This window comes from Geotrypetes seraphini, chromosome 6, assembly GCF_902459505.1.
Source record: "Geotrypetes seraphini chromosome 6, aGeoSer1.1, whole genome shotgun sequence".
NCBI classification, from domain to species: Eukaryota; Metazoa; Chordata; class Amphibia; order Gymnophiona; family Dermophiidae; genus Geotrypetes; species Geotrypetes seraphini.
Window position 1 is genome coordinate 231,139,396 of NC_047089.1, and position 23,461 is coordinate 231,162,856.

The 23,461-nt window shown below is 43.0% G+C and overlaps 3 protein-coding genes across 10 annotated transcripts; 2 read left to right on the top strand and 1 right to left on the bottom strand.

Annotated features, from left to right (window-relative positions):
* The first annotated feature begins 210 nt into the window (after nucleotides 1-210).
* On the top strand, nucleotides 211-2,594 carry KCNE2 (potassium voltage-gated channel subfamily E regulatory subunit 2). The gene is made up of 2 exons (XM_033950408.1): nucleotides 211-392; nucleotides 1,993-2,594. The coding sequence occupies exon 2, from the start codon at nucleotides 2,005-2,007 to the stop codon at nucleotides 2,377-2,379; it is 375 nt and encodes a 124-aa protein (XP_033806299.1). The 5' UTR covers nucleotides 211-392; nucleotides 1,993-2,004; the 3' UTR covers nucleotides 2,380-2,594.
* Nucleotides 2,475-19,349, bottom strand: LOC117363106. Of its 6 annotated transcripts, none has more exons than XR_004539973.1 (5): nucleotides 19,213-19,297; nucleotides 7,901-8,930; nucleotides 6,389-6,778; nucleotides 6,169-6,253; nucleotides 2,475-2,627 (listed from the first exon to the last, which is right to left on the bottom strand). XR_004539973.1 is itself a non-coding variant. In XM_033950407.1 (3 exons), the coding sequence occupies exons 2-3, from the start codon at nucleotides 8,847-8,849 to the stop codon at nucleotides 6,759-6,761; spliced, it is 969 nt and encodes a 322-aa protein (XP_033806298.1). In that variant the 5' UTR covers nucleotides 8,850-8,930; nucleotides 19,213-19,297; the 3' UTR covers nucleotides 5,514-6,758. The 6 variants fall into 6 exon arrangements, 2 of the variants coding, with proteins under 2 accessions (XP_033806298.1, XP_033806297.1); XR_004539974.1 differs by having other exon boundaries at nucleotides 6,169-6,256; XR_004539972.1 differs by having other exon boundaries at nucleotides 6,169-6,778.
* On the top strand, nucleotides 19,289-22,255 carry SMIM11A (small integral membrane protein 11A). Of its 3 annotated transcripts, none has more exons than XM_033950410.1 (3): nucleotides 19,289-19,434; nucleotides 20,638-20,818; nucleotides 21,634-22,255. In XM_033950410.1, exons 1-2 carry the CDS (start codon nucleotides 19,417-19,419, stop codon nucleotides 20,806-20,808), a joined length of 189 nt encoding a protein of 62 aa, XP_033806301.1. In that variant the 5' UTR covers nucleotides 19,289-19,416; the 3' UTR covers nucleotides 20,809-20,818; nucleotides 21,634-22,255. The 3 variants fall into 3 exon arrangements, with proteins under 3 accessions (XP_033806301.1, XP_033806300.1, XP_033806302.1); XM_033950409.1 differs by having other exon boundaries at nucleotides 19,290-19,434; nucleotides 20,638-20,834; nucleotides 21,634-21,787; XM_033950411.1 differs by lacking the exon at nucleotides 19,289-19,434 and adding an exon at nucleotides 19,680-19,733 and having other exon boundaries at nucleotides 20,638-20,834; nucleotides 21,634-21,787.
* Nucleotides 22,256-23,461: the final 1,206 nt, after the last annotated feature.

The following is a 23,461-nucleotide window of genomic DNA, read 5'->3' on the forward strand; positions in this document are numbered from 1 at the left end:
CACTGCTCTAGACCGTCTAAGTTCTATTTACAACTCAATTTGGTTTGAAGCCAGTTAATAAATTTAGATTCAGATTTATAGTCCCATGAAATGATCCGAGGTAGGATGAGAGTTGTCATAAAATATTTTGCAGTTGCCAGTTTCTGAGTGGGACTCTGAAAAGAAGACAGCACATTTACCGCTGGATATTCAGCTGATGGCTCAGAAGATCTCTGTGGGCTACATTTTATACTCAATAGGCTGGCCAAATAAGAAGAAATTCGCAACTCTTGCAACACAGCAACACCTACTGCCCAAACTTGAGAAGCATATGTATCTAGTGAAGGCAGATTAGGGTCAGAAATGGTCCCTTCATTAAAGACAACCACTGGAAAAGCTGAACTAACCAGAAGGTAGGTTAACAATAGAAAGTATCTTGAATAGTTGTTAGCAAAGGCTCGTGACACCTACTAATGATTGGTTCTCAATGAGCTGGAAACCAATTAAAGTGAACAAGAGGAGACTTTTGCAGGTCCTCTCATGTCCAGTATTGTCTAGGAGTAGCCTAATGGTTAGAGCAGTGGGCTGAGAACCATTGGAACCAGGTTTGATTCCTTCTGTGGCTCCTTGTGACCCTGAGCAAATCACTTAATCCTCCACTGCCCCGTGTACAAAAGTTTAGATTGTGAGCTCACTAGGGACAGAGAAAGTACCTGGAGACAGACTGTGTCTGAGTTCATGAAAGCTTGGAGCAAGAATTTGGGGTCTCTTAGGGAGAGGAGATAGTGGATGCTGTAGATGGGCCATTTAGCCTGTATCTGCCTTCATGCTTCTGTATATATGTAAACCACTTTGGCTGTACCACAGAAAAGCATGCATCTTATATACTTAAGTCAAGACCCCCATATTTTCCCCCAAAAAGGAGGAAAAAATGGTTGAATCAAATACATCAGGTAGCTTAATATTCAAATGCCCTGCCCTGGCAGGATCTGCACCCAGCACCCCCTCCCTCCCATCAGGCTCTGCATCCAGCCCCCACCCTGCCAGGCTCTGCTCCCAGCCCCCTTCCCTGTCTCCCTGCCCAGTACCTCCTCTGCCACTGGAATTCCTGATGGCTCAGCGAGCTTTCCGTGCTCTTGCCCTGCTGCTAACTCGGTCAGTTGTTCACTGCTGCGAGTTCTGACTTCAGCTGCTGAGCAGTACCAAGCAGGAGCACGCTTTGGCACCCCCGCTGCTGCTCGGCACTAAGTGGCTTTCTGAATGGCTCCTGTGAATTCTCGCAAGAATTCACGGGAGTCATTCAGGAAACTGCTCAGCAGTGGCGGTACCAAAGCATGTTTCTGCTCAGTACCGTTCAGAGGCTGAAGCCCCCCTAGACCACCAGGGATTCAAGTGGCAGAGGAGGTACTATAGACAGGGCAAGGAGGGGGGACAGGGTGCAGAGCCTGGAGGCCCGGCAGAGGCCTGCAATAAGTTTGAGGGGGATGTGGACGCTGGCCTGAATATAAACCAGGACCCCCATTTTTGGTCCAATTTTTTGGCCCCAAAATCCAGGTTTATATTCAAGTAGATACACTTCTCCCTCCGTATTCGCTGTGATAAGTGATTAACAGAACAGCAAATACAGAAAAACCACAAATAACTTTTTCATATGTTATTCACTGTTTTCTATTAAGAACCATCGTGAATATGGTGAAACCGCAAATAACATGGTGGGAGACCTAGCCTGTTCCTGAAGGGGAGGCAAAGCACGGTGAAAGAAAGTGCTGGGAATCGGCGATTTTCTTTGTAAATGCTTGGAATCGGTGATTTCTCTGTGCAAGCTGACGTAATTTGGGGGGGGGGGGGAGGAGCCAGCAAGCTAAAAACCGTGAGTAATCGAAACCGCAAATGCTGAAACCGCAAATACGGAAGGAGAAGTGTACAGTATATTAAATACATGTCCTTTTACCCTTAGGAGAAAAACCTAAGATTCTTGAAGAAAACTGACTTCTTTTTGTTCTCACATGACAGCTTTATGCAACTATGTCCAGCTTAGGGAACTTCACCCAGGTGCTGGTAGAAACCTTTAAAAACATCTTCATTGACTACATGAATAAATGGCGAAGCAACATGACGAGAGAAAACGATGAGCTGCAAGGAAGGATGAACAGCGAGAACTTTGATTATGTAATCCTATACTTGATGGTGATGATTGGAATATTTTCTTTCATTATCGTGGCTATTCTAGTCAGTACGGTGAAATCCAAAAGGCAGGAGCACTCGGAGGACCCTTACCACAAGTATATTGTCAACGACTGGGCTGAAAAAGAGAATCAAATTCTGAACATGGAGGACATAAAATCTACGATCTATCAAAATACTTCAGCAAAAAACTTCAGAGGGTCTGCTTCACCTTAAGCTTTCTTATAGCCCATTAAAACACAAATCACAAAGAAATACACAAATCACAAAGAAATACAAAGTACCATAATATATTTATCATGCCTGTTTTATTAAACATCTTTATCATACACTCATGCAGTGGACCTTGTCTGTCTATTTTTCAATTAGTCTGTTGAGTTACTGATGTTGCTAAATATAAGTTACTGAGTGGGTTCAAGACAGCAGGACTAGAAGAGGCTTGGTTCCCGTTTTAGAAATGCAACCTAAAAGAAACAGAAGAAATATATATATATATATTTTTAAAAAGAACAATTTGGCATTATTGTCTGGGTTGTGGATTTTCTCTACCAAATGCAGGAGCTTCTTGCTAAGTGCACAGTTTTTCTATACTGAAGCAGGTAGAAGTGCTGGGCCTGTAGAGTGGCTGAGCTGCAAAGGCAGCATTCTTGGCTCCTGGGGGGAGGGGGAGTCTCAGCCATTGTTCAACAGTGGCACCTACTGGCAAAAGAAGGGGTGGCATGTATACTGGATTCTAGGAGGCGGCTAAATCTGTGGCCCTTGGCTGCAGACAACCATTGAAAAGACTTAGGGGGAGAGTCTTACTAAATATTAGCGCACGCTAAACGCTAATGCGTCCATAGAATATAATGGGCGTGCTAATATTTAGTGCACGCTATATCGCCTAGCACACTTTAGTAAAAGAGGGGGTTATTAGGAGAAAAGCCCTAATAAGGACTTATGGCACTGTACCCCAACAGAGGTCAACTTTAATAAAGCTGGAAGTTTGAAGGAACAGAATGAAACTGCTAGGCAAAAATCTCTTCCCCCACCCCCTTGCCATAAAAAAAAGAGGAAGTATGCTCCTTCAGTGCATGCAAATCTTTCTTATGAATATTCATTGTGGATATCCTGAAAGCCTGACTGGCTGGGGGCTCCCCCAGGACAGATTTGGGGACCACTGTCCTAGAGAGAAAATCTCCATCTTAGCTCTTAGCACAGCAAGCAAGATCACACAAGCTGTCTTCTCCCACTCCACCCCTTTCTAGTGGCTCAATATTCATTCAGGAGTTTTTGATTTGAAACAATTAATCCAGACAGACTCCCTCTGACACCCTCTTGTTTCAATTATTAAACAGCTGAAAAGTAAGAGATTGGGTCTCTTCTTTGTTTGCTAGACTGGCTTAATTAATTGCTAAATACACCACTGGAAAAACACAGTATGAGAACAGTAAAGATGTTATCAGTGACCCTGTTTTTCCCACATGTGATCCCCACATTTCAGTTTTTCCGATTTATGAAAATGCCGCCCTGCAATTTGCCTCTGCATAATGGCTAACAACCACCCACAGGCCACCCATGATTAATGAAACAAAAACTTGGGCAAACAATAGGCACTTCCTTGAACATTTGCTTATATGTAAGTCTATTTTGAGAGTATTAATTTGTATAATAGCACTGTATTGTTGAACTGTATCTCCCTAAACACATTTTCCCATGAGTTGCCAAAATTATAATTTATTTTTTTCCTATACCAATCAGTTGATGACATCTTTCTCAATGGAAAGAATGCCTTAAAGGCCTGAAATATGGAGCAGACTTGGTGAACGGAGCTGGTAGCATGTGAACTTATGGAAAAAAAATACACTTTCTGAGTGAATTCCACACTGCATATTTTTCTCCTTAAAGAAAGCAAAACCTATTGTGTTAAATTTTGAAGAGCCAGCCTCAGCATGTACTTCAAAATGATATGGCAATCACACCTGTCTGCCGGACCCTCCCCCTCACTGTTAAATGATCAGGAATTATCTTACAAAATTGTTCATATTACTTGCTAGATAAGGAAGGGGACCATAACGTGACCATTTATTTTTTTCATCAAAACGGGACAGGACACCCCCCCCAGGATATCTCAATTCCAATTTCTACATTTTTTCTAAAACCTGCCTTACTGTTTTCTAAACGAAAAAGGGATTCGACTTGTGTGATGCAATTGTATCAACCACGTAGATCCCCAAGATCAGAAGCAGTGATGCGTCTGTAGATGGGATACAAGAAGTGAAATATGTCAGTACAAGGTCAAGGGCCATTTCAATAGCAGGGATACGAATGTGGAATAACCTGCTTGGACAATTGATTACTGATGTACAGAAATTTTAAAGCTCAAAAAACATCTCTTTTCACAGAATTTTTTAGTTAAGACTGATTGAGCATTGAAAGTTGATGGGATGAAGTGTAATTGGGAGGCGTAATTAGTAGGAAGTCTTAAAGACAGGTATGTTTTGTTTTTTTTGTATATTTTACTTTTGTTATATGATACAGCATGCCAGACTTTAAGAATAAATGGGATACCCATGTGGGATCCCTACGAGGGTCAAGATAAGGAAATTGGGTCATTAGGGCATAGACAGGGGGTGGGTAAGCAGAGTGGGCAGACTTGATGGGCTGTAGCCCTTTTCTGCCGTCATCTTCTATGTTTCTATGTTTACTGTAATCTATATGTATATTGTAGCCCGCTTAGGTTTATGCGGCATATAAGTTTTTAAATTAAATAATACATTTTTTGAACAAGCAGTTGAAAACTGGGTTTGTTCCACAAAACAAAGCCAAGGTTTTGTTTCAGTCTAGGAAGGTGCTTTGTAACTCAGGAATAGTGAAGCAGTGACGTTCTGCAGCCATGTATGACTTTCACCTTTCCACTATCAGCACTCTTTTGGTTGTTTTCAAAGTAGCAAATGTCAAAGCGTATTAGAGAGGGGTGGAAGATTAACTCATATTTCTTTACCTTATCTACAGCGAGGAATACAAATATGAAATACCAGCTAGTTGTTTCCTAGTATATTATGTCATAACCTTGAACTCAAAAGAATAATTGTTTACATAATTTCTCAGATACAGTGTGGTCTCTTCAGAAGAAACAAAAACAATGTGGAGAAATTATGTTCCTGAGATGAACTTTATTAATATTAAAATAATATTAAAACTTGGCAAGCCACATAAAAACCTCTAGGACACAGTCCGCTGAAAAGCTTTTGGACCCTGGACCCAATACAGCTTTTACGGATCAGTTTATTTCCGACATATCTTTACCATAGGACTTCATAGGGACCCCTGAAGACATTCTGTCGAAACATGGACCGTGTTGGGTCCAGGGTCCAAAGCTTTTCAGCGGACTGTGTACTAGAGGTTTTTATGAGTTTTAATATTAATAAAGTCCATCTCAGGCACACCATTTCTTGTTTCTTCTTGAATTTGTCTGTGGAGATCATTGGGTCAATTCTCTTGTTTTCGTGTGGTCTCTTAAAGTAGTGGTGGTGAATTTTTCAACTGACCTGTTCTGTTTCCACTTTTGTGTTTCTTCCCAGATTGTCTTTCGTTTTGACCTAGATTGCATTAATTCCACTTTCACACCTTGGGGGCCATGTGTGGAGGGGCTCCGAACATGCACAGCACTCTATCAGGGACAGGATCCCAACATGCTATACTCACTACTCCTCCAAGAAAACGACACGTACAAACACTGTTGGTTGATCAAACTTGCCTCCAGAATACTGCACTCCCTCTGGAATTTCAGGCTTTATTATTACTATTATTTTCTTGGTGAGGAGGGAGCAAGGACTACAGGCTACATCTCAAATGAGGACCACCAGGGCCAGGTAGGGCATCCAGGAAGTCTAATCCTTGCGCTCAATTGAGTCAGCAAAGCGAAACCAGGAGCTACTTCTCGCAGGCCACGCTACAAAAGAGGAGAAAGCCCATCCACCCGACTGTGGACAGAGAAAATACTGGCTTAACCAGTGAACATACCATCCTATATATGACAGAGCTCAGCTTGGTGCTATCTCTGACTGCTTCTGGATGGACACAACTCACTCTTCTCTGGATTCATCTGCTGCTGACAAGAAAGAGAGAGACAGGAAATACAGAAATTCTCTGGATTAAGAACGGGTTACGTTTTTAAAGCTGTTCTTAAGTCAGATGTGTATGTAACTCAGAACTCAAAGATTTTAAGGTTCTTGCTGCTTACCTCTGCTCCCAGCTGACAAAAGGGCCAAGTGTCCTTACCAGTGTTCCCTCTAATGTACCTCAATACAAAAATATTCACAGAGTCCAGTAAAGAATTCACCCAATCAAGATGAATTATTAATGAGGTCCGGAAGGGGTATCAGACGGCCCAACAAACAGTGATGTTTGAAGGGAATAACTCTTCATTTGCCCCACGGTACCTCCTCCTCCGTATTAATTTTACTTTTATCAATAGTTACTGTCACTTTTAGTCATTTCTGGTGCTTAAGTCTTTTTATTTCATACAATTATTCATTAATCTTAATTCTGAATACTTAGCTTTCAGCCTTGAAAAACATTCCCCTGAACGCCAACGCGTTTCGAATTCTTTGTCAAGGCGACATGGGGAAAGCTGAAAATCCAAGAAACAGCATAATTAGCACTATAGACTTAGCAGTATACATATTTAACTGCGGAAAAGCTAAACCCTCCCACTACTTAAACATTACAGCTTACCTATTGTTGTGAACATACATTACATACCGCCGCACAACTTATCAAAGGACAAGCCGCAGCGTTCTGACTCTGGAATATTAAATACCCCCCCTGAATGACGACATATCCGGGGGGAGGGGAAAAAAACCTCATCTATTCTGACCAACAGAAAGAATATAAAAACCAGCATTAGATTAAAGGTCCGCTTGCGCTAACCAATCGAATGACTCATTAAGCCCCTTAGGCGACATAGTATCTAATATGAACATCCACCGGAGTTCGCAACGATTAAGCCTCCGGGCAGTGTTCCCTCCCTCCCACCCTACTATAATGCGGTCTAAAACTCGCCACTTCAGATCTTTTAAAGTATGACCACAGCTTATCCAATGGCGGACAAGCGGGGACGACTCGTTATGAGTGTGAACTCTAGATTTATGCTCCGTGAGACGGACCCGTATGGGGCGAGAAGTTCTGCCCACATACAGCTTTGGACAGGGGCATTGAATTACGTAAATAACGTTATCAGAATTGCATGTGGTATTATACTTAATCTTGAATATTTCCCCAGTGCTAGGATGGGTCCAAACTTCCCCAGGTATAGTAAAACTACACCATTGACATTGGCCACACGGAAGGTGACTCCCACTTTGGAACCGAACTCTCTCCTGGAATTTATTATGATTTAAATATTCACCCAGATTTCTTCTTCTCCTATAAGAACAAATAGGATGATTGTCCAAAGTGGGAATCGCCAACCTAGGGATATGCCAGTGTTTTGTTGTTGTTTTTTATGTTTAAATCATTTTTTTATTAAACATCACAAAGGTAATAATGCGTAAAACAGATCACATTTTCATAACATAACACAAGTCCAATCCCCACCCTCCCAACCAACCACCCTCCCACCCTCCCCCCCCACCCTGGCAGCAGCGGTAACAAAGGTCAAAATAAATTAAAGTAATATAGGAGTAGATCAATTAAGTTTTCCAAATTTGGTTTTGAACATAAGGAGTAAAAGTCAAACTAAAAAGGTACCAACATTGATAAAATAATCGTCCAGCTTTGGTTGTCATGTCCACAACTTCCCGTCGTTCCAACAGCATTTGGTGTAGCATTAATGCTCTCCATTGAGGGATGGTTGGAGGTTGTGGCGAAAGCCACTGTAACAAGATGCATTTCCGTCCCAGCAACACAGTTTTTCGGAGGAAGGCTGCACAGCCTGGTTTAGGCGGGTGAAATCGAATCTGCATAGTGAAGAGGAAACTGGGGTGCAGTCTCCAAGAGCAATTCCAAAGTCGTGCCATCAAGGACACCAATTGTATCCAAAAAGAAGATACCAGGGGGCAAGACCAGAACATGTGCCCGAACGATGCCATAGGACAAGCACACTTCCTGCAACAGTGTCCCGTACTGATCCCCATCACATGTGCCCTCTTCGGTGTGTAAAATGCTCGCAATAGGAACTTATAGTTTCGTTCCCTCTCCACCGAGGACATGGTAGTGGCCCTTCCCAAGCACATGCCTTTACGGATCGTGCCAGCTGAGATAAGCAGTTGGAGATCTATTGACCACCTCTGAGCCAGGGTGGAAAAGTCCAAATCACCAGCACGATCCTGCAGCCACCTGTGATAGAATCGTAGCGGTATGGACTCCTGAGCTATAAGGGAAATCACCTCCTGCAATCTGTCTTGAACATCCTCCTGTAGCCTCGTTGGGGTCAAGGTCTGTAGGTAATGTTTAAGTTGCTGGTATGCGAACCAATCTGTGGGCAATAGACGAAACTTCATTTGCAGGTCATTGAAAGAGGTTGGAGAACCAGTAGATTGCACGGTCTGTGACACATATTGAAGGCCCGCACGGGACCAACGTCGGAACACTGTGGATTCCAAGCCAGGTAAGAAGTCCCCATTGCCAATTATAGGAAGGCAAGGTGTATTGCGTGGAGAGATCTGCAACATCTTGCACAACAACTTCCATGCTTTGCGCATTGCTAGTAATAGTGGGTGAGACTGCAACTGAGGTAAGTCTGGCAACTGGGGAACATGTAGTAAATAGCTGAAATGGTAGGGCTGAAAAGGAAAACATTCAATCACTGGTAATGAAAAATCAGTAGTATTACAAAACCAATCATGAATGTGACGTAATTGACATGCAAGGTTAAACCTAGATATACATAATAATCCGAACCCCCCTTGAGTGATTGGAAGCATTAACTTGGCCAAAGAAATCCTCGCTCGTTTACCCTGCCACAGATACTTGGATAAATGGGACCTATGGAGTGATATATGTTGTGTAGTTAACATAATAGGGAGCATTTGTAATATATATATCCACTGGGGCAATATCATCATGTTATAGAGTGCTATACGGCCAGATAGAGATATAGGGAATTTCCGCCAGCCACTCAACAGACTTGAGGTTCGATGGAGCAGGGGCAGGATATTAGCTGTATAAAGTCTATTTAAATTTAGGGGGATAATCACTTCTAAATATGTCAAAGAAGATGGGGCCCACTGCAAAGGAAACTCACCCAGCCAAGTCTGTCGCACCTCTAATAATGTAGGAAGCGCCATTGACTTCTGCCTGTTTAAAACCAGACCTGAGTAAATGTGGAACTCATCCAGTATTTCCAATGCTCGCGGTAATGATCTATGAGGATTGCCTAATGCCAGCAAGAGATCATCTGCAAAGGCTAGCACCCTTAATTGTGATGCGCCCTCTGGTAAACCCATAAGCACATCATCTCTTTGTAAGGTGCGTAACAGGGGATCTAAATATAACAGGAAAAGTAAGGGAGATAGCGGGCAGCCCTGTCTGGTCCCCCTACCAATGGAAAAGGAGGGAGATCTCACTCCATTTACCAACACCGAAGCCATAGGTCCAGTGTATAATGCTTGCACCGATATCAAGAAACTGGCGGGAATCCCCACATATTGTAAAACCTGAAACAGGTAATGCCAATTAACCTTATCAAAGGCCTTCGCCGCGTCCAGCCCAACAAGCAATCCAGGGCATTGCTCTTGTTGCGCGCGAGAGAAAGCTAAAAGGATCCGCCTAACATTAATTGTTGATTGTCTGTTCCGAACAAAACCCACCTGCTCAGGTACAATGATAGAAGGCAAAATGAGTGCTAACCTATCGGCCAAAATTCTAGCAAATATTTTAACGTCAACATTCAATAAAGATATCGGTCGATATGATTCTATATCTTCTGGAGGCTTAGATGGTTTCGGGATTAATGTAATCAGGGCGCTGTTACAATGACGGGGGAAAACCCCTCGTTCCTGAATAGTCAAATAGTAATCCAAAAGAGAATCTCCTATAGAAAGGGACAAGATCTTATAAAACTCTGGTGAGTAACCATCTGGCCCCGGTGCAGTGCAAGGCCTCAATTTTTGTATTGCCTGCGTCACCTCTTGTACATGCAACGGCCTATCTAATATGGATATCTGAGTTGCCGTCAGGCAAGGTAATCCGGCATCTTCCAGGTAGTCACATACATCTGGACCCGTGTAAGGACCTGGTGATGCATAAAAGGCCTCAAAATATTTCTGAAAGCCAGCCGAGATATCCACCGACGATGTTAGAAACCTCCCTGAGCTCTCCTGTATCATAGGTATGTATCTAGATCCCTTCCAACTTTTAGTTATAGATGCTAGTAATTTCCCTGCTTTATTACCATATTTGTGCAAATGGAATTTACGGTAAAATAATAGTTTCTTAGTACGTTCGTGAATAAGGGAGTTTAGCGCCACCAACACAGCCCTATATGCCTCGCTATTAGCCTCCGATGGATCTCGCAATAGGTCCTGTTTCAACAATACTAACTGCCGTTCAAGTTGTACTATGCGATGTGCTATTCGACGGGTTCTAGTAGCGACATAAGCAATAATATCTCCACGCAATACTGCTTTGGCTGTGTCCCAAAACAGGGCTGGTTGGTCAACATGCTGGGCATTGTGTGTGGAATAGGCCTCCCACTTTTCAATTAAGAATTTCTGAAAATGGGTATCTTTATGTAAGTAGGAGGGAAATCTCCATCCAGATCCTAGACCTGTCTGACCACCTAGTGCTACATCAATCCAAATCATGTTGTGGTCCGATATTTCGAGGGGGCCTATCGTGGCCTCAGAGACCCGAGCAAACAATGTTTCCGAGATTAAAGCGTAATTGAGCCTAGAGAAGGAGCCATGTGCTCTAGACTGGTGGGTATAATCTCGTTTGGTAGGATGAAGCAGTCTCCAGGGATCCACCAATCCCAAAGCTCTACACAGATAAGGAATACCCCTAGTCTGCTTCACCGTTGTCACACCCGTCGACCCAGAGCGGTCCATATTGGGGTTCTGTACTTGATTCAGGTCGCCCACCAAGATTAGTGGGCAATCAGAATCTTGTATACAAATATTCACCAAATTCTGAAAAAATGAATGTTGATAACCATTGGGACCATATCCCACCAATAGTCTAAAAATCCCACCAGGTCCCACCACTCTCACCAAAAGGTACCGGCTCTGAGGATCGCGCCGCAGGACCTGTACTTTACCCAGGAAGCCTTTTCGAATCAATATGGCCACCCCTGCCCTCTTCCCCGGTGAGGATGCGTAATACAGTTCTCCAACCCAACCTCTCTGAAGTTTCTGATGTTCAAGATCAGTAAGCCTAGTCTCTTGTAAGCAAGCTATGTCTGCAGAATGATGTTTCAATTGTGATAGTATTTTTGTGCGCTTTACAGGGGATGTAATACCCGATACATTCCAGGAGAGTATACGTATCTTTCGGTCACCCATTAGAATCCTCACCCCCCATATGTGCGCAAGTAAACCACCCAAGAGTAAGTGTCCCAGGGCGCCCAGCCTCACCCCAAGACATCACATTTACAGTCCAATCAAACCATCCACTCCGCTGCACAGAAATCAACCTAAAACAATAAGCAAAATAGAACATAAAGTAGCAATACCACACCGCTGCTGCCCCCAAAAGTTCCCCTTCCCCTTTATATCCCCCAACAAACCCAAAGACCCCCATCCCGTGGGGGGATGTAGGTCACGAAAGATATCTCCCCCAGGGCCATCCCGACCATCAAATATAGTATTCTCTAAAGAGTCAATAGGCCACCCTTCCCTTGAATGACTGCAACAGCTAATGTATCATATAGTCAACATTCCCCTTTAAGAGTAGCTCAAATCAATCAGTCAATCCGCTCCGGTACCGGGGCTCGCTAGGTGTTTTATGTACTCATCTGCGGCCTCCGGGGTCTGAAAAGATTTCCAGACTCCATTGCTTTGAATCCGCAGTATGGCCGGGTAGTTGAATTGAAAGCGTTGTTTCAGCTCAGATAGTCGAGCACAAAGAGGGTAATAAGGCCTCCTCCACTCCTGCAGCGCTATGGAGAAATCCTGGCTCATGCGAATCGCGTGTCCATCATATTTCAAACTCTCCTTCTTGGCTCGATATTGTTGTAGTAGAGCCACCTTATGTCTAAAGTTCAGGAGCTTCAATATTACCACCCTAGGGCGCGTGTCTAGTCCAGGCCTGGGGCCCAAGCGCTGTGCCCGTTCCAAACGCAAAGGCCCCATGGAAGGTGGAAAGGTAAATTCATCCTGCAGCCATTTTTCCAAGATTTCCAACAAGAGACGTTCAGCAATAGTCTCAGGGACCCCCATCAACTGCAAATTAGAGCGTCTCGAACGATTCTCTAGATCCTCTAGCTTGTCAGACTGGGCTCGCAGTTGCCCCTGTAATGTCTCGACCTCTGTGGCACGCGTTGTAGAGGTATCCTCCAGGTCAGACACTCGTTGTTCTAATGCTGCGGTATGAGTTGCTGCCGCAGCAAGGAGTGTTTCTATATTAGAAATCTGGGCAGTCAAAGTTTCCATTTGGGGTCCCAGTACCTGTGCCAACGCTGTTTTTATATCGCTGAGCGCAGTCTCTGTGAGATGGGAGACCGCCGCCGCGGGGCTCGTCGCCATTTTGGATTCGGTCGGCCGCACTCGTTCGCGTTCCTTCCGAGCTGTTTTCGCCTGCATGGAATCGTGTGATCTCGTCAGGTATCTGTCCATGCAGGTGGGGTTCTCCGAGTGCGCTGCGATCGCGGAGGCCGGTAGAAATTGTCTCGATCTGATCGGTTATTGCAGGGCAGCCCCGGAGCAAACGAGGAGACGTCCTCACTCGTGCATGATACCACGTGACTCTCTATGCCAGTGTTTTTTAACGATTTGGGAGACCCGATGGGCAAGGGTGGAAAACTCCTGCACAAAGGCCACCGTATCCAGAGGATTTTCATCTTTGCTGGCATCATGTAACAGCCACTCTCTATGCGCATGCTTTGCTCTTTTATATGCATCTTGAACAGTAGCATAGGGATATCCACGTTGATAAAATCTCATTTTCATAGTTCTTGCTTGCACACGAAAATCATCTATAGAGTAACAAATTCTTCTCAGTCTCAAGAATTGACTAATAGGCAAGCTTTTCTTTAAGTTCTCAGGATGAAAACTATGAAAACGTAAGAGGCTGTTACGGTCTGTTTCTTTTCTATATAATGAAGTATAAAGATGGGTAGCCCCCTTCTTAACTAGAATGTCCAGATACGGAATCTCTTGATGTTTTATGGTAGCTGTAAATTTGATATTGTTATCCAGGACATTCAACGCTTCAATAAACTGAATCAAATCTTCTTCCGTTGAAGTCCAGATGCAAAAAATATCATCAAGGAACCTCCTCCAAATTTTCACATTTTTGTAACCCGGCATTTGATAAATCTGACCCTCCTCCAAATCAGCCATAAATAAGGCCGCCAAGGAGGGAGCCAGCGAGGCCCCCATAGCTATTCCGTGCTTCTGCAAATAAAACTCATTATGGAACCAAAAATAGCTTTGGGTTAAAACCAAAGTGGCCATTTCCATAAGAATATCCACAGATAAATGAGGCCGTATAGTTTGTTCCATACATATACGTTTTATTAGAGCTAAAGCCCTATCCACAGGTATCATAGTGTATAGAGCTGTCACGTCCAATGTGACTAGTATCCAATGGGGTTCACAGGCTTCCATGTCAGCGATGATTCTGAGCATGTGAGTAGTGTCCTTTATAAACGATCTAATAGAGGAGACTTTCTGCTTCAAAAAGATATCCAGAAATTTGGACAAAGGTTCCAATAGAGAGTTCCGCATGGACACTATAGGGCGCCCAGGGGGGTTAGACAGATTTTTATGTATTTTCGGAAGAAAGTATATAATAGGCATCACGTGAAAACTTGGATTGAGGAAGGCTGCTTCTCTAGACGTGATCATTTTCAACTTGTATGCTTTAGAGACCAAAACTGAAATTCAGTCGCAGGATCTTCTGGTAGATGTTGGTAAAAAGTCAAATCATCCAACTGCCGATGAGCCTCTCTTAGGTACTGCTCCTTGGACCATACCACAATGGCTCCTCCTTTATCAGCTCGGGAAATCATTAATGACATGTCATCTCGCAGTCCCTGTAAAGCACACCATTCAGTATATGACATATTGAACTGAGGTTGAATGTGGGCCATTTGTTTTTCCACTTGTTCAACCTCAGTCAAGACAAGGTCCCGAAAAGTAATCAGGTTGGGATGCAGAGGAGACGCAGGACACCAACTAGACTTATTAGATATCAACGTCCCATCATTCGTAGTTTGATGATCTTGGAAGAACATTTTCAAATGTAACTTGCGTAGAAGACTATATATAGAAAGTCGGGTATTGAACGCTTCATATTTAGCAGTTGGAACAAAACCCAGTCCCAAATTTAATACTTGCTCCTGTATCAAACTGAGCTCTGTCGTAGTCAAATTAACTACGGCTGATTGGTCCGATGTTGGGACCTCGTCTGGGGACCCTGGGCGTATCCCTGCTGACCCTGAAATCCCACTCTTCTCAACCCGCGACCTTTTTGTCTTCCTCGGGGGCCTCGTTGTTGAAAACCCCCCTGGCCACGTTGCCCCCTAATCACAGAGGAACATCCACCACTGCTGGTGGAGCTGGAATCAGTGGACAGCCGGTCTTCCTCAAAGGGTTGCTTCTGAATAACATTCCCCCTGAATAGCCATAGATATACTTGATTGGCAGCATAGTCTCTCTCATCCCTCCTGTATTTTTTGATTTTAGATTGTTTGATTGATTCCCTATAGTTGTCAATTTTACTGTTCTGATCACTCTGTAAAGTGATGAAATCTGATTCATTGGCACATAACTGGTGAATTAACGCTTTAGATTCCTCAATCGTTTTTTTCAGTTCAGACTCCAACAGAGTAATTTGCTCGATAATTAATAGCTACACTTCAAGTCAAAGCTACACTTATTAAGGATAGCTCACCATTTTTCTTGGAACTGAGGTTCATTAGAAAACAACGTGGGGCCTTTTTGTATTCTTAGCCCTCTTGGAATCATGGAAGTTGACACATATTGTGCCAAGGTGTTAGCGTGCAATTCTGCTCTCACCAGTTTCTTCTGCTGAATCTCCAATTCTAGCCATGAAGATGAGCTAGTGGTAGATATCCCTCCCTCAATCAGTATAGGCCTATTCAACAATTCAGTTCTTTTTTCTTCCGAAAATGAAAATACTACTGGATTGACTTGCATTTGAGCCATCTTACTACCATATATTCTCAATAATTGTTTGAAGATATCTCAATACAAAAATATTCACAGAGTCCAGTAAAGAATTCACCCAATCAAGATGAATTATTAATGAGGTCCAGAAGGGGTATCAGACGGCCCAACAAACACCGGATTAAGCCTCGTTGCGAACTCCGGTGGATGTTCATATTAGATACTATGTCGCCTAAGGGGCTTAATGAGTCATCCGATTGGTTAGCGCAAGCGGACCTTTAATCTAATGCTGGTTTTTGTATTCTTTCTGTTGGTCAGAATAGATGAGGTTTTTATCCCCTCCCCCCGGATATGTCGTCATTCAGGGGGGGTATTTAATATTCCAGAGTCAGAACGCTGCGGCTTGTCCTTTGATAAGTTGTGCGGCGGTATGTAATGTATGTTCACAACAATAGGTAAGCTGTAATGTTTAAGTAGTGGGAGGGTTTAGCTTTTCCGCAGTTAAATATGTATACTGCTAAGTCTATAGTGCTAATTATGCTGTTTCATGGATTTTCAGCTTTCCCCATGTCGCCTTGACAAAGAATTCGAAACGCGTTGGCGTTCAGGGGAATGTTTTTCAAGGCTGAAAGCTAAGTATTCAGAATTAAGATTAATGAATAATTGTATGAAATAAGAAGACTTAAGCACCAGAAATGACTAAAAGTGACAGTAACTATTGATAAAAGTAAAAAAAGTAAAATTAATACGGAGGAGGAGGTACCGTGGGGCAAATGAAGAGTTATTCCCTTCAAACATCACTGTTTGTTGGGCTGTCTGATACCCCTTCCGGACCTCATTAATAATTCATCTTGATTGGGTGAATTCTTTACTGGACTCTGTGAATATTTTTGTATTGAGATATCTTCAAACAATTATTGAGAATATATGGTAGTAAGATCCCTCTAATGTACAGCATGCACAACCACTCAATGTTCTTTTTTCATCGTAATCTCTTTTGGCCCCTTTTACCGCTTTATGGCACTTGCGTTGATACTGTTTGTGCTTTTTCCAGTTTTCATCTATTTTTGACCTTTTCCATTCCTTAAACAAAGTCTTCTTGTCTCCGATTGCTTCCTTCACTGCTACAGTGAGCCATGCCGGTTCTTTTTTCTCTTGGCTCCCTTGTTGATATGCAGTATATATAGATTTTGCACCTCGGTGACTGTGTCCTTAAAAAGGGATCATGCCTACTCTAGTGTTTTTACAGTACTTATCGTCTTCTTGATCTTTTTCCCCACCATGAGTCTCATCCCTTCGTAATTTCCTTTTTGGAAGTTCAGTGCTGTGGCTGTCGTTCTGGATCGATGTTTCGCCTGTGCATCTATGTCGAAGCCATATTACTGGTTCCCAGCATCCCCTCTACTTCTACATCTTGTGCCTGTCCTCGTAGTCCAATTAAAATTAAGTCCAGAATTGCATTTCCTCTCATGTTTTCCTTGACAAGTTGTTCCAGGAAGCAATCGCCTACAGCATCCAGGAACTTGGTCTCTCTACCGCAGCTGGAGGTGCCTAGATTTCAGTTTATTCCCCATTCAGTTGAAATCACCCATGATAACTGTGTTGCCTCCCTTGCAGTTGCGTTTGATCTCATCTATCATTTCTCCATCCATTTCTTCGGGCTGCCCCAGGGGTCGATAGTAGATGCCGATCTTCCATTTCCAATCCATTGGCTCCCAGAATTTTGACCCATAGAGACTCTAACTTATTCATACTTCCAGGCATGTCCTCTCCAGTAGATTCGATTCCCTCTGACATATAGGGCAACGCCCCCACCTTTGTGACCCATTCTGTCTCTGCGGTATAGTTTGTATCCAGTTCTTATGTGGCCAGACATCATTCCTGAATCTTCTGCAAAAGTGTAGGAGTCTTTGCCACTGAAAATACTGTTCAGTGAATCAAATGAAGCCGTGACTGCGTTCTTAAGTATGAGTCGTACTTAAGTTGGGTGTCTGTAAATTGGGGGACTGCCTGTAGAGGGGGAGATAGCGTTACCAGATTTCCTCTTAAAAAAAAAAAAAAGAGGATCCAACCCTATTCTGCCATCAGCCCCACCCCATTCCATCCCCAGCCCCACTTGTTCAGCCTCCCCCCAACATGAACCTTGTCTCCTTCTCTGAGCTCGAGCCGTATCTAGAGGGCCTCTGTGCATGTCAAAGAAATGACGTCATGCACATGCAAGCTTGGGGCCTTCCAAAACCTGTACAGACTACCAGGTAAATCCTTCCAGGCACCCAGACAGTCCTCTAAAAAGTAGACATGTCTGGGTTTTCAGGGACATCGGGTAACCCTGGGGCAGGGGTATCAAAGTCCCTCCTCGAGGGCCACAATCCAGTTGGGTTGTCAGGATTTCCCCAATGAATATGCATGAGATCTATTTGCATGCACTGCTTTCACTGTATGCTAATATATCTCATGCATATTCATTGAGGAAATCCTGAAAATGCGACTGGATTGCGGCCCTCGAGGAGAGACTTTGACACCCCTATCCCTAGGGGAAGACAAGCTGGGAGGAGAAAAAGAGAATTTCTGGGATGGAGGAGTTGAGCAGAGGGAAAGGAGAAAGATGGGATATGTTGGGATAGATTAGGAAAGACGCAGGAGCCAGGGAGAGAGATGCGGTACCATGAGTAGGGGTTGGGGGGGGGAGAGAGGATGAGATGCTGGCTCAAGGGTAGGAATGCATGAGAAAGGGAAGTGAGGAGCAGCTGGATAGGGAAGGAACATGAACAAAGGGAGAGGTATGATGACACAGAGGGCAGATAAGCTTGAGGAGCATAGGGAAAGGGACACAGGAGGTGCTGGCATGACAGACAGAGGGAAATGATGATTGATATGATGAGAGAAGAAATGTCAAATGGACAGGAGACACTGGAAAGCAGAAGACTGTCTCAATCCATCCTCCTTTTTCTAGAGCCATTTGGTAACCTTATGTTTGGGCGGGAGGTATACTAGGGGAATTCTGCACACAATATTTGACAATTCAGATTTGTAACTCTTTTGCACAGAATTCCTCCAGGAATAACATGCAGAGCTTCCTTATTCCATTCTACTCTGTAGTAACCAAAAGTGCAAAATTATTTAATCAAATTGAAATGCTTAATGTACGAATATTTTTAAGTATGCAGATAACAGTGTAATGACAGATTAAATTTCTAAGCAAATGTGCCTGTTCTCCCTCCTTTCCAAACCAGAAGGCTAAGTATGTGCATATGGAATTTTGTAAACCAGTGAATTATTCTGGTTACAGAATAGTTAGGCAGTGCTGACAACCTGCTCTTCATTTAAAATAAACTTCTAGAGCCTTCTTTTTTTTCTGTGTGCGCTGCCAGTGAGATCCAGATTACCATCCATCCCAGCGCAAAGCAGCAAGAGGTTTGCTTTGAAGAGATGGTGCCACTGCATAACCGGTCACACGGCAATTAGGAACAAAAATGTTAGTTCCCCTCTAAGGTGGGTGCTGGGAGGACACTTTTAAGAGAAACACAGAGGACAGAAAGAAGTTGTTGGTTTTTTTTATTTTTAAAAAAGGCAGCACGAGGGGAGGTAAAAACTCCAGAGAAAATTATTGGGGCAAGAAGATTGTCAGAAAGAGCAGAGCTGAAACAGGTACACAAAGAATCTATAGGGGGGGAAAAAAAGAATGATTCAAGTTTGCTCCCAACGAAATAGGAGACCTCTGGCAACCCTGCTTTAGAACCTTTCCAAACACGTCACTTCTCCCGAACGTTCTTACCTGCTGCAGTCAATCAAACCTAGCGCCCTATTCCGAACCTTCCAAGGCGAGGGGCCGGCTCGCTCCGCTTTCTTTTTATTGGTCAACTTTAGCAATACACGCGCCAGACCCGGAGAGGGCAGCGACAGCCCAGCTGATTGGTGGTTTTCCTGTTTCTATCTGGTGAGGTGGGGTGTAATTGTGACGCAATCTTAAAGAAACAGGATGGCATGGAATTGGAAGGTAAAGGTGATCGGCGGCGTGTTATGTCCGTGTTCACCCTTTCTGTTGACGTCAGGTGCTTGTAAAGGTGTCCTTGATGTGCTTTGATGAGGGATTGGGGTTGTAGGGTAGTGGACGCTGTGCACGTGGTTTAAGTCTATAAGGGGGCATTTTGCAGTGTTTGTTGTCCTTTGTGGTTTTGCTCAATGAATGGGAGTGTTTAAAAAAAAAAAAGTCTTTGTGCAGGTTTGGCTGATGGGTCTGGGAAGAAATAATGACGGGGAACCATAGACGAAAGTGTCAGAAGAATGCACACTTTAGTAAAAGGCCTCCTTTGTCTAATGCAGGACTATTTTTTTTTTAAGTTCAAATATTTTATTGAAAAGTTTGCTTTTAAGCAGAAACAAATAAAATAGAAAAAAAATTTGTCAAACAAAAATAATTATTATACAAGTAATTTTGTTTTGTTTCTCAGTAGGAAAAAAATGTGTTGGATAAATTCATTGGACACCAAATTGTGTAGATTATTTTTTTCCCAAGACCTTTAATTCGTTTAATTCACATTTGTGTATCTTTTCCAAAATCTTTAATTCACATTTGTATATCTGACACAGAGGGCCACCAGCACAGATCTGCTGACTAGCACTAACCCCTACTTTTAGGAAGCCATGTTAGGGTTTTTTAAAATCACTGGCTGCTCATAGAATTCCTATGAGTGTCGGAGCTTTAGCCGTGATAAAAACCCTAAGGCAGCTTCATAAACAGGAGTGTGTGTGTGTTTGTGTGTGTGTGTGTGTGGGGGGGGTTAAAGTTTACACCTGCTGAAACCTGGTGTAATGCCAGCAGCGAACTTAGGTGCATGTATGCATTATTCTATAACATTGCACCTAACTTCTGCGAACGTCCTTGATATGCCCATATTCCTCCCATAGCTATGCTCCTTCTGAGATGCAGGCCAGGAAAATTAGGTGCAGATTTTATAGACTGGTGACTAGGCTAGCTGTGCTTGCAACATTAATTGATGCCAGTTAATTCTGATTATTGATTACCTAATTTTACAGTTTGTGCATGCCCAAATTTGCCTACCAAACCTTGGGCAACTTATATGGAGTCTGGGGAATTAAGAAAGAAGAGTTTGTGGTAGCCATAGAAATCCTGCACTAAATTTGCTGTCAAATAGTTTTGCCTTTGGACCTCTCATCTGGCTCTTAACTCATGATTTAGGCTTTGGAGAACTTCCCACTCTTGCTGTACATCCTAGCAGCAAAGACATTGATTCTTTGCTTGGCCTTCGCTGGAGTCAAAATGTACCAAAGCAAAAAGCTCGAGGCAAAGCTGAAACAGGAACGTGAGGCGGCAAAGTTAAAGAAAGAGACAGAGAAAAAGGAGGAATAAGAGGCAGCTGGCAAGTTCATCTCTGGGTGAATTCTTACTTCTTTCTCCTGGTTTCTTGTGATTTTGATCACCTTGTTCTCTAGTGAAGGCCCAGACCATGGGTGGAATTTACACATGCAAATGATAGGTAACACTGCACTTTGTCAGAAAGGAAGAGGCCAATACTGGTCTTGGTTTTGTACAATTGTGCAGCTAGATACAATTTTCTGTTTCCTTAAGAAAATCAGGACTGTATCTTGACAGAGTTGTGTGGTTATCTCACAGCAATTGCTCACAAAATGGGACTCCAGCTAAGGATTGCAGTCAGTATCCCCTTTTGCTTTCACATGCACATGCTCAGACTGACTCAGCAGTTTTTCAAATAGCCCATTGACTCAGCTAATTGACTTCTGGGAAAAAAAGCCCCAAACCCTTGTAGTAATGTCCAATTTATTTTCATAGCCGTTTTGTGAGATGATCATGATTGCCAAAGCTAATTATCAAAATTAGTGAATGGGAGAGGGGTTAGGGCAGGGGTGGGCAACTCCGGTCCTCGAGGGCCAGAATCCAGTTGGGTTTTCAGGATTTCCCCAATGACTATGCATTGAAAGCAGTGCATGCAAATAGATCTCATGCATAGTCATTGGGGAAATCCTAAAAACCCGACTGGATTCCGGCCCTCGAGGACCGGAGTTCCCCACCCCTGGGTTAAGGCAGGCTTAGGGTCTGAAAGGTAACTGAGGCTGAGCATTTGCATAGGGCCTCCTTGTTCTTGTGCTGTCATTGCTGCAATGGTTTTAGTATCTAACTTACACCTGCTCCTCGTCTTCCTCTGTATTTCATTAGGACCACCAGCATGGATGACAGAAGATCAGATCTGAGCGCTGGGAGAGGTGGTGGTTAACTACTTAACTATAAATACTGTACATGTTTTGGATGCACATTTTTCTACAACCCTGAAGAAAACGTCTGTATTTATATAATAAACTGCTTTATTTAAGATTGTGGTTTAATTTTACCTGTATATACAGCTGAGAAATATGCTCCTAGTCCAGACCTCATTGTTTATAGAGGGTGGGTGTTTTAACTTTTGAAACTCATTTGTTTTTCCCTTAAACACATTGTCCCTCACGCTGGACTGGCTCCAACCAGCCTTACTCAAATGGTATGCTTTTGAACATCTGCCCCTTAACGTACAATAAGCGGGTCCTTGGTGATAAAGTATATCACCGGTACAATTTCTTAGGATCTTGAGCCAGTCACACACTTAGATTGTGACCCTTTGGGCCAGAAAGATACCTACTCTACCTGAATGCACACGACTTCATAGCTTTCAGGCTGGCAGGTGCTGTGTATTCAGCAATTCCTACAGCCACATCTGCCATTTGAAGGAATCTTGGCTGGAGAGTGTGGCAGAGTGGTTAGAACTACAGCCTCGGCCGCCCAGGTTGTGGGTTCAAACCATGCACTGCTTCTTGTGATCCTGGGCAAGTCACTTAATACTCTATTGTCCCAGGTACATTAGATAGGCTGTGAGCCCACTGGGCTAGATAGGGAAAATGCTTGAGTATCTGAATGCAAACCACTGAATACACCTTGTCCAAGCAGTATATCAAATCCCAATCCCTATTCAAGTACACAAGGAAGGTAAGAGCCAACCCATAATTTACGGTACTTTTTTTGTGGTTTCATGTTATACTTAGTTGATCTGCTGGTGTTCGTCTAGCATAGGGGTAGGCAATTCCGGTCCTCGAGAGCCACAGGCAGGTCAGGTTTTCAGGATATCCACAATGAACATGCGTGAGATGGATTTGCATGCACTGCCTCCTTGAAATGCAAATCTATTATCTCATGCATATTTATTAACTCAAATTCTTAAAACCAGCTATTAAATATTTAAATATTTGATACAAACAAGTATCTTAATTAAATTTTAATATTATCTCCCACAATTCATTTCATTACAGTACTTTTACAACTAATGAGCATGGATAATGAGACACAAGCGAACTCATAAAGCTGCAGTTGCCAATTAAGCTGCTAGCTTTCATTCAAAGTGTGCAAAATAACAAAAACATGGAAATGACGCATAACGCAAGGTTTATCAAAATAATTATTTATTGCTTTTATTTTTCCATCATGGAACTCAAAAGGCTAGTTGCGTTAGCGGGAGGTCGTTATAGTTGACAAAATGCTGGCCTTCTGATAACGATCTCAATACGATACTTCGAAGCTCCCCAATATATACCTTCAGTCCAGTTTGACATCATTGGCTGTCAGCCAGTCCACTAACAGAGGTTGTCCTTAAATTTAGACAAAATTCCTTTACATGTTTAAAAGTTTCAGAAATCATATTTGTTTGTTTACATTCATCCTTGAATATACATTAACATTTTATAACATATCCAATATTCTTTTTGTCCTTTTAAAAAAGTATATTAAGAGAACCTGCATTTGTTACAAAGTGCTGAGAAATTCTCGGTTCTCCTTGTCAGCACAGTAAAGGAGAAGGAGGGGCTGTTTCCCCCTCTCCCTGAAACCTAACAGCTTCATGTTACACTGACTCACAGATTCAGAAGCCTTCCTATGCTGGAAACTGCTACAGGTCTCTGATTCTAACTTAACCATTTCCAGATGTGGCTTTAGGATTTTTCCTTAGTATTCCTTATATAAA